This window comes from Globicephala melas, chromosome 9, assembly GCF_963455315.2.
Source record: "Globicephala melas chromosome 9, mGloMel1.2, whole genome shotgun sequence".
In the NCBI taxonomy this organism is placed as follows: domain Eukaryota; kingdom Metazoa; phylum Chordata; class Mammalia; order Artiodactyla; family Delphinidae; genus Globicephala; species Globicephala melas.
This window is the reverse complement of record NC_083322.1, coordinates 8,209,031-8,223,184: the sequence shown is the minus strand read 5'-3', so window position 1 is coordinate 8,223,184 and position 14,154 is coordinate 8,209,031. Positions and strand designations below refer to the sequence as shown.

General features: G+C 38.3%; 1 protein-coding gene across 3 annotated transcripts in view; it reads left to right on the top strand.

Annotated features, from left to right (window-relative positions):
- Positions 1 to 14,154, top strand: part of CNTNAP2 (contactin associated protein 2) — a 2,034,513-nt gene that overhangs the window by 1,242,233 nt on the left and 778,126 nt on the right. For all 3 annotated transcript variants that reach the window (XM_060305187.1, XM_060305186.1, XM_060305185.1), the window contains exon 12: positions 2,466 to 2,572. In XM_060305187.1, coding sequence (XP_060161170.1) covers positions 2,466 to 2,572 — 107 coding nt within the window. The remainder of the gene's footprint in view (positions 1 to 2,465; positions 2,573 to 14,154) is intronic.

The window sequence follows — 14,154 nt, the reverse complement described above, 5'->3', positions numbered from 1 at the left end:
ACCACAGTGAACTGGAAATCCCTAGAGACTTGTTATTAAAACCACAGTTCTCTGACCAGCTGCATAAGTATCACCGAGGAGCATCTCAGACTTCACCCCAGACCTAAGGAATCAGAATCTTCATTTTAATAAGATTTTCAAGTGATTCCCCTGCACAGAAAATTTTGAGAAACACTGCTTTTGCATACCAGTATCTTGGGATCTTTGTAACAGCTAGCTTTTCTGATAAACACTCTCTGGTTAATTGTGATTTGGTTTTGTGGGAGCCTGTTTCTGAAGCCCTTGTGCTGGCACTGTGGATTTTACATTGGGTTCTCCAGAACCAAATGTAGTTGTAGGGGTAACACAAAGATTTGATTTGAATTTTATTTAAAACTATCTATTTTATGGGCCTAAATAGAAGACCTAACTAGACATTTCTCCAAAGAATACATACAGATGGCCAACAGGCACATGAAAAGATGCTCGATATCACTAATTACTATAGAAATGCAAATCAAAACTACAGTGAGGTACCACCTCACATCGGTCAGAATGGCCATCATGAAAAAGTCTACAAGTAACAAATGCTGGAGAGGGTGTGGAGAAAAGGGAACCCTCCTACACTGTTGGCTGGAATGTAAATTGGTGCAGCTACTATGGAGAACAGTATGGAGATTTCTCAGAAAACTAAAAATAGGGTTACCATATGATCCTGCAATCTTACTTCTGGGTATATATCTGGACAAAACTATAATTCAAAAAGATTCATGCACCCTTATGCTCATAGCAGCACTATTTACAATAGCCAAGACATGGGAGCAACCTAAGTGTCCACTGACAGATGACTGGATAAGAAAATGTGGTATATATATATATATATATGCATGTATGTGGGTATATATATATATATATATATATATACACACACACACCCACATACATGCATATATACACATATATACATACACAATGGAATACTACTCAGTCATAAAAAAGAGTGAAATAATGCCATTTGCAGCAACATGGATGGACCTAGAGATTATCATACTAAGAGAAAGACAAATGCCGTATGATATCACTTACATGTGGAATCTAAAATACGACACAAATCAACATGTCTAAGAAACAAAAACAGACTCACAGACATAGAGAACAGACTTGTGGTTGCCAAGGGGGAGGCAAGGTAGGGGAGGGATGGATTGGGAGTTTGGGGTTAGCAGACGCAAACTATTATATATAGAATGGATAAACAACAAGGTCCTACTGTATACCACAAGGAACTATATTCAATATCCTGTGATAAACCAGGACTGTAAACAGTCCTGTTCTGTTTTGCAGCAAGACGCTACCAGGGCTTTACGATTATTGGTGTTCAAAGTGTGGCTCTGCATCAGGCAACCTGTGACCCTCTATTATGGGTTCTGCCTTTTTAATCTGGGTGGACTTTTCTACTTTAGAGAGTTTCCTATTCAAAGCTAGAAATATTTTGTGAATGCTAATACATAAGAAGAAAATAATTTGTGCTGTTGAAACAGGAGTTTTCCAGAACAAATTCCAGCTTCACTATTGCTAGGATACAGGCAGACTATAAAACAGTGCCCTGCAAGCAGTGGTTCAGATATCCATAGCTCCTGGCCCTCTATTTCTTGCCTATTAATTATCTGCTTTATGAACATTACCTCCTAATCTCAAAACTGTTGCGTTGTCCAGAAAGTTCATTTCCATAAGATGTTAAGGAAAAAACATGAACTTTTTGGCCAATCCAATACTTATCAGATAGGTATAATTACTCCATTTTAACAAAATGAGAAAATTGAGGATCAGAAAGGTTAAATTACATCATCATAACTGGCTATTAAGTAAATAAAAAGACAAAGATTTGAACACAAAACCTGCATTTTCCCCCATATTATACTTGCTGCCTCCTTATAAAGGTGGCTTTCATTAGCCGGCGGGGCATGGGAGGAGGGGTAAGGAAGACTTAGAAATCTTTTCTTATGAGGCTAGTATATTCTCATTGCTGTGGCATTATTTCAGAAACTCATATTGCTATATAAAAAAAAAACAACTCAGCCTTAACCCCTTTCTGACTTGGTACTATTGGCCTTGATAAAGGATAGTACAGGAAACAAGATGGCTAATGTTCTGTCTCTCACCAGGAGGAAATTTAGCTAGTGTCTTTGTTTTTTTTGCAAAAGGAAAATAAAATGAATCTGTGATGTGCAAATGAATCTCTCAACTGTTTGTTAATTTCTACTGTTTACTCAAAAATGGGAAACACCAAGCCTGTGATACATCATCTTTTGTGCACTTGGCACCTTCCATCATGAATCATATTAATCTGTTTAAACTAACAAGGATTAATTGCCTTGGTAAGGCAACCTGGCATTGGAATGATATATTGCCCAGACAGCTTGGAATTTAGCCACTCATAAATCTCATTTGTTTGTTGGTTTATTTCTGTTTGTCTCTTTCTCTGACAGATGTGTGCCCAATCACTGTGAGCATGGTGGGAAGTGCTCGCAAACGTGGGACAGCTTCATATGCACTTGTGATGAGACGGGATACAGTGGGGCCACCTGCCACAACTGTGAGTGCCAATTTATCTCACTTTAAACTTGTAATTGCATGAGAATCCTAGGTCTTCAGCTATGCTTTAAAGCTTAGCAACCTGAATAATCCACATAGTAAATCACTTGATTTTGAAGAACCCAGATTTCACTGTTGCTTTTCTAGAGTAGTATTCTAGTTGTCAAAATACATTCTCTCAAGCCTAGTGACTCAAAAAGAAGGAGCAACGTTTCCGAAGCTCCATAAACATGCAGTTGAGATTGGAATGCTGCTCTTAGATGTGACTTTATGTGTCTAAGCCACATCTGTCTGGATAGATTGTTTGGAAAATTGTGTTAGTATGATGTCTCTGACTGGATACTCATTTATCAGTTCATCAGAGAGGCAGACAGAGTGTAATTTGAACATTTAGTTTGTGGATGATAGTTGTCTCAGTGCTCTTTTAGAACTATTTGGCCACATTATTTAGATCAGAAAAATGAGGTGGAAAATGTAAGAAAGTCCATTGAAGTTGTATATGTAAAATAAAAATGCAAGAAGGCAGTTTTTTTTAAATATTAAAAAATAAAAAGTAGCATGCAAAAGTGTTTTCTAGAACACAGATGTGCCTTGTTTTACATAATAGCTTTTCCCTGAAAAGTTAAATAAAAATTATACTTTTAAAATTCAAAGATTATTAAAAATGAATATTAACTTTATAATTGTAATGTTAATTTTCCGATAACGCATAGCACTTTTGAAGACAGATTTGCCATAAAATATATAGTTGAAAGAAGAAGGTCATCTGTTATGTAGCATGAATGTGTGTGTGTGTGTGTGTGTGTGTGTGTGTGTGTGTGTAAGAAGGAAGGAGGAAAGAGATTCAGTCTTCTTCAGTCTTCTCTCCGTATGAAAATCTAGTATCTAAATCCTCTAAGTATACAGAGTGCTTTCTCTTCATTTCACTTTTAGAAAATAATAACAAGCAAAATATTATTAGAGTTCTGGGGACAGTAAAAATGTAATACCGTTCTCTGAGACTTTTCATATCATTATTTGTAGTAATGTACAGTAAGACATTGGGTTCAGCATATATTGTAAGACCTCAACTAAGAAAAAAATTTGTAATTTATTTTATTGCACTTATTAATTTGTTTAGGAGGATATTTTAAAACACCAAGAGACAAAAAGAACTAGAAAATTAACATTAATAGGGTGATATAAAAGAGTTAAAACAGACACTTAGTAGATTCATCTCTACAGTATTTATATATAGATATGTAAAAAAATATTTTAATAAAGAACCAAAGTGATTGATATTGAAATTAATTAGAATTAAGGAGTTATGACTAAAATTGTACCCTTCCAATCACATCAAAATATTAACTTTCATCATATGACATTCATTGTATGATACATAATGCTTGAACTAAGTAACTTAGATGAAACAAAGTGCCTTCACTCCACCAGTAGAATTTATATGATATGTTATAAATACCACCTTTAACTATCACCATCTTGTTTCTGAGAATGGAAATTCTAACTAAAGGAAAGAACAAGAAATTGGTGGTGGTTACAAGTGTTTCCTATCTCAGCGACCACTTTTATATTTAATGTAAAAGCAAATAATTTTTTTAATAATTGCTTCTTTCATCGAATACACAGCAAAGAAAAAAGACATTTAAACATATTAAATTAAAAACAATTTAAAATATATGCCAGTAGTTGAATAGTTAAGTGTTTGTTTTTTTTTTAAAGCGTTAACAACTCCAAGTATTAGAAATGTCCTAAGTGTGGTTAGATTTGGCTCTTGTGGGAAGTTATAAATGTAAAAGAGGGAAATTATCTCTTCCCTGCTGCTTATTCTACTCTTCCTTCATTTAATTTTTGTGTGTATGAATATAGAATCATTCATTTTAACAATGAAAGCCTGATCGCTCATTGTCTTCCCCAAATAAGGCCAAAATGTTGAAAATCATGTGTGTGCATAAATAGAGGTTAGAAGACCATAGTGCAGAGTTCAAGAAAGGATTGATTGGACACAATGTTGTTGTGAAAGATATATCTTGTGGGTTGTAGAAGGCACATGCTTCCAAATAAGCTAAAAGACTTGATATATCTCTTAGTTACTCCCATGAATTAGTTAAAAATTGGGAGGGTCTGGCCCAGCACATAATACTGTGAAAATTATATAATATATGCTATTCAGTTTGATACAGAATGAACAATTTGGCATTTTTACGTAGTCAGTGACTGCATGGGCTTCTGATGCTGCCTGTGAGGTCACCATGCTGGGTGCCTTTGCAGGAAGTCATTCTCTTCTCTTGGACTTCCTTAGTTCCTCTGCCGACTAAATGCCTCCTGAGCTCTCTTACAGTTCTGAAATCCGAGGAGCTGAGACTTCCAGTTGCTTATTCTGTGTTCTGTGGTTTTGACCTTTGTTAGCATTATTAAATTTTTACCTCATTATTTTCAGTGAAAGACCAAGTGTCCCTTTTGTAAAGGAACTATGATAATTTTAAAATAGTACTAGTTTAAAAAGGTAAAGAACAGCTAACTAAAGTCTGAAATTTAGTAAAACTAAATATTTAGGAGAGCTTCAAACATTACAATTAGGCTGCTAGCTGTTTAACACATTTTCTTCCCTGGTCCAGGCTTGGCCGGGATGCGAAAGCTATTCCTTGCGTGATTGTCCAGGCTGGGTTGTAGTCCAAGATGGAGGCTCGAAGCCCTTCTTTGACAGGTCACACTGCCTGAGTTTGAACTTGGATCGACTTACTTGTAATTGTGGGCACTAAAACCGTTTGAGCTTCATTTTTCTTCTTTGTGAAATGAGATTAATAACAGCACCACCTCATAAAGCCATTGTGAGATTAAATGAGATGATTTGTGGAGAACACTGAGAAGGGCTTTAGCATATGTTAGTACTCAGTAAATTATTGCCACTTCATCCCATTCAGAACAATCATCCCTTTGCTCTGAATTTCTGTACAAATAGTTGTCCATATCACACAATTTGTCACTTAATTTCATGCTGCCATTTATTGTTTGCTATCATTTCCATGGCAGATTTGAGCTTGAAGTGAATGACTGGTTTCCATAGGGTTTTGTTTTTCCAGAAGAATTGAAGAACATTAAAAGTGATCTGGGTATGTCCTAGACCTGTCTGTCTGTTTCTTTGTTGCTTATACCTGGAGGAATTAATTTTCAAGTGAATTCTCTACAGGGCTCAGAGGATTGTCATTTACAAACCACCCCCATGAGGAGACAGGGTGTCATCCTTTGGGTGAGGAAATCCTACAAGAAAAGCCACAGATTGCAGGAAAGGGAGAGACAGTTTTTCCTGTTCAAAAACTAAGGAGGCTAGTTTGTGAAAAAATGCAAATACATTACATTCTTGGAGTTGCATACCTTTAAAATTTCCTTACGCAGGTATTCCATTCTCAATTAGTTTCTAAGAACTGACTATTAGCATATCAAAACATAAAATCATGACACACAGACACAGAGGGTGGAATGATCATGTTAAATAGTTTATTTGCTTTGTTTCATTGACTTATCCCTACTTCATTCTCCCCAAAGTGTAAGAATTTGTCTTTATTTTGAGCAAAACTTCATGTTTATAGCTATAGTATTTTTCTCTTAGTGGTGATAGATAGACCCTTTTCAGTAGATCTCCAAGCTCACATTCCAATACCTCAAATGCTTTTTAGGATCTAATTATCATCTCATTTTTTTTCACGTGTGTTCTTTACACTTCATAATTATGGCTCTGGTTTACATAAATTAATTCAAAAACCTATCCCTTATCCCAGGGCTTAGCAGATATTTTTTCTCATGCTGCTGGGGTCTGTCTTTGACCTCAGTCATTCTTACATATACTATTAGTCCCCTATATGGAACTGCCCTAAAAATCCCCAGGGTATCCTCAATAATATGAACCCTTTCACTATTTTCACAAGTACCAGAGGATATTTGACAAATATAAGCAATGTTTTGGGGTGGAACTCTATAAGAATTACTAGATGACAGACCTTCATTCGGAGAGAAAATAGTTTTCCAGATATCTTTTTATTAAAGGAGGGACTTTCACCTTGCCCAGATATACAGACATGACTGTTTCCAGAGGAAGTAGGAGGAGGTAAGTTAGATGACCTATGAAGATCTCTTCCAATTTTAAAATTATGTGATTTCTGAATTCTGAAATACTAAGAAGAAACAGGGATTGATGTTGCCACAGAAATGCAAAAGTAAATTTTTCAGCAGCCAGTTTTAGAAGAAAAATTGAAATTTAAAAGGAAACTATTCTACATTCTGTAGTCTGGAGCTATGACTCTAGGTCTATAAATTTGTAAACCATAAATTATACTGCACCTTATTACTGCACACATGAAAAGTGAAGTGGATTTCAATAGCTCACACCATGTTATTTATAAGCCATTATACCCATAAGTAACTTAATTCAAGGCATAATTTTTTAAAAAGAAATTATTCCTACCTGCTGAAAGTCACACTAACCTAGGGCATAAAAACATAGATTTATTGGCACAAGGAAATATGGTCCCCCTCATCCATTTGGAACTACCACAAACTTAGACACCAATGAAGACAACTTGGAATTTGACCATTGCTACCAAAAAAACAAAAACAAAAGGGGCAGGCATTGGGTGGAATCATGGCCTTATGGAATTGGAATCCATCCTTCAGCTGTAAGTTCAATTGGCTTACAAGGTCCTACTTGGTATGGCTGTGTCTTTAACCTGGTTTTCAGCCATACTCTTCCTCTCTGTCTCCCCTCTAGTCCCACTGGCCTCCTTTCAGTTTTCCATACTTGCGTGGTACCCTCGAACTGTTCACTCTCCCCTCCCACTGCCACGACCACAGGACTTTTGCACATCCTCTCTGCTGTGCTTGGTATGTTCCTAGTCATCCTTCAGATCTCAGCTCAGTAGTCACCACCTTAGGGAAGCTTTCCATGAACCCGTAATTAGGTCAAATCCTCTTATTTCAAGACATATATCTTCCCCTTAGCCTTGGTGATGGCTGTGATTTTGCATTTATCATTTGTGATTCTTTAATAATATCTGTCTTTTCCACTGGACTATAATATCTGAGAGGAGATAGTGCCAGGTTCTGTCCACCATTTTATTCCCAGAGCCCACCCAGCATATAATATGTGCTCAGTGAATGTGCACTGAATCTAAGAGTGAATAAATGACAGATAACCTAAGAAGCATCAAGGGCTTTTTAAAAATCAATGTCCTTTATCCAAATTTATGAAGGTTGTAAAGCTAAGAAGAGAGAGTAAAGAAAGCCAAAGGGAGAAAAAGAAAACAGAAAAAGGAGGGTAGAGAATAAAAGATGCATTAATTCAAAGCAGAGGGCGCAGTGATAGACATGACAGCACAAACAATCACAAGAGGTGTAGAGTTTTAAGAAATTATATGGACAGATTCAATATATGGGCACACAAACCCACACGTTTCAAATAATCTTCGAGGAAAATATTGCCATGTTAAGACACCATTCGTTAAAGTAACTTGTGAGACTATATTGTAATAGTGGCAAAATAAGTTGCAACGGCAACAAAAGATCTTAGATAACATAGTGCAGTCAACTCCTGTGCTGGCTGATTGTATGAGCTGTTCTAAAATAAATATAAGAGGGAGAGGATATGGGGATGTATGTATACGTATAGCTGATTCACTTTGTTATAAGTATACGTATAGTTTATTCACTTTGTTATAAAGCAGAAACTAACACACCATTGTAAAGCAATTATACTCCAATAAAGATGTTAAAAAAAGTTATATTAACAGGATTTGAACTTACACACACACACAAAATAAAAATAAAAAAAATATAGACGTGTTTAAATACTGACCATCTAGTGAATGATAAAAAACTGTTTAAACTTGGTATGAAATTTGAATAAGATGAACATAATCCTTTGATTTATCATGTAATATCATGTGTGTGTTCTTACTACAGCAGAACTGTGGAAAGGGAAAAGAACTCAGGGTTTGAAATCAGATGACCTACTGTGAAACCCTCAGGCTATCTGGCCAGCCTTTTTACGTCATCAGCTGAGCGAGCCTAGTGTAGGGCTGTACCCTCTCCCATTCCTCCAGCCCTCTTAGCACATTTGTGTGGATTCCACCTACACCCCTGGAGGGTGAGGTCAGCTCTCCCATTACACACTGTTAGTTACAGGTCACTAAACAGCAATTAAATGAGAAGCACTGGGTTTAATACACTTCCTCCTCACCTCCTTTATTTCCCCCTCTGGGCTGCCCTGGCTTTGTGCTTTGACAATCACTTAACCTCTCTGAACTTAAGTTTCTTCTGGGAGATTCAATGAAATATTGTCTCTTAAAGTGCTTTGTAAATATAGAAAGCATCCTAGATCTTGTTGTAACTTTTATTGCACTGCGAAGTCTTAAAAAACAGCCAGCCAAATTTTTGTCTGCTTATAAGTAGCTTAAGGATACGAGTACTGATACAGTTGATTCTCAAAGAAAAGATCAGAGAGTGTCTAAATATTTTAGCCAATACTCATTGAAAAGATAAAAGGCTGTATTAGCAAATATAGTGGCTACCCAGGCTGATTTATATGAACAGGGTGAATCTGCTGTTTCTAATCTAGACATGGCATTAAGTAGCCAGACTGTGCCTCTTTGTTATCAGGTGAACAATTGCCAAATTCTTCCAATTTTACCTCCCTCTCAAGCCACCGTTCTATTCCTACACCATGAACTACTTCATATGCTCAGTGTGTCCTTGTCATTAAAGAGTGACTATGGTGCCATGGGACACCAAGGTTCTGATTCCCACCATCATTTATTCATTCATCAGTATGTTGAGAGCTGATCCTGTCCTGCATATAGAACAGGTGTGGAGTGTGGAGACGAGAATGGAACAAGGCAGGGATACTAGAATAGAGTGTTGGACAGCCTCCTCCAAAGAAGTGCATAATTTCATTAAAAATAAAAGTCCTTATAATCTTAATTCATTTTCATATCCCTGGTTCATTGGGATTGTGAGCTGAGGGTAAATTGTACCATGTGCTTACCTTTTACAGTCTAGGTTGGTAATTTTCATGTTTACAAAATATTTATAAATGTAATTATATGGGAAATTATTTAATGCTGTATCACAAATTCTTTATGGTTTTAAGCAATCGTTTCATCTTTTCAGAGGTTATTATCAGATTATTTACTTGTTTATTTCTGTTTTTTGTCTGATCAGATTGGCAGAGAGAAATCAGGGTGAGGAGGCTGCAGCTTCAGCATGGTGCTGGGTAGAGAAAGCAGTTATCAGTAGAATATGTGCAATTACAGTATTAGCAAGCTCATGCTTGGTTGTGTGTATTCTCTAGCCGAGAAGCTCACTTTCTTACCAGAGTTGGAGCATTTGGGGAAAGAGGAAAAATGACAAGCGCTGTCACTTCCTGAAATCACACTTATTAGGAAAAGCATCTCCTTTGCTCCATTCTCACCTGGCCTCTGTAAATAAAGTAAGGTGGAGAGAAGTGGGGAGTGTCATCTGTGTAGAAATGTGGGAAGGGGATTTAGAGGCCATTCTCTCCTTCAGCTACAACCAAATAAATTACATTGGATTGAAATAGTGCAGGTCGGGGGCTTCTCTGGTGGCGCAGCGGTTGAGAATCTGCCTGCTAATGCAGGGGACACGGGTTCGAGCCCTGGTCTGGGAAGATCCCACATGCCGCGGAGCAACTAGGCCCGTGAGCCACAACTACTGAGCCTGCGCGTCTGGAGCCTGTGCTCCGCAACAAGAGAGGCCGCGATAGTGAGAGGCCCACGTACCGCAATAAAGAGTGGCCCCCGCTTGCCACCAACTAGAGAAAGCCCTCACACAGCAACGAAGACCCAACACAGAAAAAATAAATTAATTAATTAATAAAATAGTGCAGGTCATTTGGAGAAACACAGCCCAAGCACCTTTACATTTCTAAGGCACCCCAAATTTCAAATTAATCCCCTCTTTCATGCCTTGCTTTGGAAAGATGGCTAAGATTAACCATAGAAAGAAAGGATTTAATTTCAGTTTTACAAAGACTCTTTCAATAGTTTCAAAACTATATCTTTCTCTTTGAATAAAGAACCTTTGCAAAAAGTTGATCTGCAAATGCATATTGAAAAGCAGACTGCTCTACCAACAGAGGAGCTGTGAACCTGTGAACTTCTCAGAGGTGATAAAATGCCAGAGCCAGGTCTTAAGGAGTTGACATTATTCACTCAGCTCCCCTGTGACTCTCTCATCCAAGGTTCAGAGTGAGGAGAAAAAGGGATAGAAAACACCCACCTCTGCACCTTTGCCAAGTTCCATTAGGGGGAAGAAGTCTGAGGGAGGGAGGGCTGTTTAATTGAAAGATACGGAAGGAAACTTTTGAGATGTTTATATCCACTCAGAACACAAGAAAGGAGAATTAAAGTTAAAAGCACTATGTGCCTCTCCTTTGATCCATCTGACATTTCCCAAATCAAACTGTTTTTTTTGCTTCATACTGACATTAGTCACTGTGTTCCTACTGCAAGTCTTCAGCTTTACAAGCTTGGTGTATAGGAGTATCTCTAACTCATAGACAGTTTCAGTTCATTCAGTAATATTATGTCTGTTTTGTATGCAGCACACTATGTGGATGCAGAAATACAGACAAGAGCCCATTTCCTTATGAAGTAGATGAGGTAGTTAGAAAAGGAAGCAGGACAAATATTCAGGAAACATTAATATATTAGTAGATGTTTATGTACCAAACTGGTGTAAAGGCTAGTATGTATATGTAATAGGAGAGAGAGAACAATGCAACCAAGATGGTCAGGAAGGGTTCAAGGAGGAGCTGAACCCTGACTAAATTCCTTGTTTTGGGGGGAATAAAGATTGGGACTGGCAGAGTCCAAGGCAGAAATAAACATGGAGTGTGGAGAAGCATGCTAGTGAGGAGACCAGCTTCGGAGTCCTCAGACCTCAAGGGGAATACTCACTTAGATTTTTGCATGTCATAGGATCCTGGGGAAGTTGCTGAATCTCCCAGATTAGCACCACCCTGTTTGAATGGTGTGCTGCAGCCAGGATTGTTAAGTATTCAGGAACTTTGTGAGCCGGTTGTTAAAGCTTGGTACCTTGAACCAGGTACAGTGGGAGAATTTACCCCATGGAACTTGACAAACTCTACAAACTCTTTTTTTTCTTTTTTTTTGTAAAACTGGTTTACCAGAATATCATTGCCCTGTTTCATTATTAATAAAATGAGAATAATAGTATCTCCTATCAGTATTGTTGTGAAGGGTACAGTTAATGTGTAAAGTGTCTAGCACAGTTATAATCAACACAGGTGGTTCTCCAGAGATGATAGCTACAGTTACAAATGTAACACTTTGAAGAGACTTCCCAGCAAAGGAGCAGCAGGATGTGGAGTCCAGTAGGTGGGTTGAGATGTGGCCAGAGGACAGTGACCTCTCGGTACCTCGGTTCCGAAGTATGGCTTCAGACGTGATTCTTCATCACTCATTTTTACCGTGAAACACATTTACTTTTATTCTTTGGACGAAAAGAGTTGAGTTTCCCTTCGCCAAGTCAATCCATAAATGACTTTAAAGTCTGCCTAACAGACTATTGGCTTACAATGATCTCTGAACTAAGGAGAACTTATAAGACTACTGAACAATGTTTGGAGAACATTTATGAAGAACCATTGGGTTACGTGGCGTCACTTCAACAGTCAACGTTTCTTTTACTGAAAGTGACAGAAATGTTTTTGCGTTACTAAAGTTTGCCTCAACTGTTTAGGATGTAATATAATGTTAGGCAACAACTGATGAAGACAAAGCTAATTTTAAGGTTACTTTGTGGTTGTTAACCTAAATCTAAAGAATGAGAAGCTTTCTTCCTTCAGGAGCTCCTCCAGCTGTGACCCAGCCGTGTCAAATTTATACTCCTTAAATTTCAAGACACCTGGCTTTGTTTGTCAAGCTGTTTGTGAAAAAACTACTCAATAATAAATCTCTTGATGTTTTTATTATTAGTTTTTATTGAAGTATATAGTTGCTTTACAGTGTTATGTTAGCTTCTTGCTGTACAGCAAAGTGAATCAGTCATACATATGCATACATCCACTCTTCTTTAGGTTTCCTTCCCATTTAGGTCACTACAGAGCACTGTGTAGAGTTCCCAGTGTTACACAGTAGGTTCTCATTAGTTATCTATTTTGTACATAGTAGTGTGTATATATATCAGTCCCAATCATGGTTTTTTTTTTAACACTCACATGATGAAAAACTGAAGAATGCATTATTGGTTCCTGTTTCTATCTTTACAAAATGGTGGTGAACAAAGAGCTCTCTCCATTTCTTTTCTTATTATTGTTGCATTCTGCTTTTCTTCCTCCTTTCTACTCCCTCCTGGCAAAAGTGTTGAGAAGAGTATAGTTCAGATTGTTGGAATCTGGAGTAAAAATGTCCATCCACGCAAATAATGTTCTTCTGTTATATTTGTTGTAAACAGCTAATTCTGTTAAAAGCAAAAGTTTCCTATGGAAAGTGCAGCAGTTTCCAAGAAAATTTTGCTGGTTGACATTTTGGGTGTTCTCATATCTGACTGCTTCCAAATTCTAGTAAAATGTTTTATTTGAAAATCTTTTAGTCAGGTAAAAGTGAAATACTCTAAATGTATATGGATTTGCCTTAAAAACTGTGGTCTTATTTTCAAGTATAGCAAGGAAAAGATCTAATGGCTTGTAGCTCCTTCGTCTCACCAGGTGAGTTTGTCCCAGAGCTGCCATGGTGGCTCCAGTATGCAAAATATGCCAACACTACTCTTGAAAGACCTTTCTTTTTTTTTTTTTGGTACGCGGGCCTCTCACTGCTGTGGCCTCTCCCGTTGTGGAGCACAGGCTCCGGACGCGCAGGCTCAGCGGCTATGGCTCACGGGCCCAGCCGCTCCGCGGCACGTGGGATCTTCCCGGACCAGGGCACGAACCCGCGTCCCCTGCATCAGCAGGCGGACTCTCAACCACTGCGCCACCAGGGAAGCCCGAAAGACCTTTCTTGTCATCACAGATACCAGCACTAAGTGCCAGACATGTTGACACCTACAAAATTGCTGTCATTATTATGAGCAGACATCAGAATGTCCTAATAATACTGTTTTCCATTATCCAAGCCTGTTGAGACATCAATTAAACACGTCTTGCTTGCCAAATCATGTGATCAACGTTCTCTGTGCTGGATAGGGGCAGGTGAAACCATCCAATTAGACTGGATAAAGAAACACCTTTATGGGCTTCCCTGGTGGTGCAGTGGTTGGGGGTCCGCCTGCCGATGCAGGGGACGCGGGTTCGTGCCCCGGTCCGGGAGGATCCCACGTGCCGCGGAGCGGCTGGGCCCGTGAGCCATGGCCGCTGAGCCTGCGCGTCCGGAGCCTGTGCTCCGCAACGGGAGAGGCCACAGCAGTGAGAGGCCCGCGTACCAAAAAAAAAAAAAAAAAGAAACACCTCTAAGGGTTTGGCTGTGGAAAGAGAAATTCCTTCCATACATATTCCTGCAATGGAATTCAGAGATCTAGAAAACACTATGTGTGTTTTCCACCGTATGGCCATCTGTT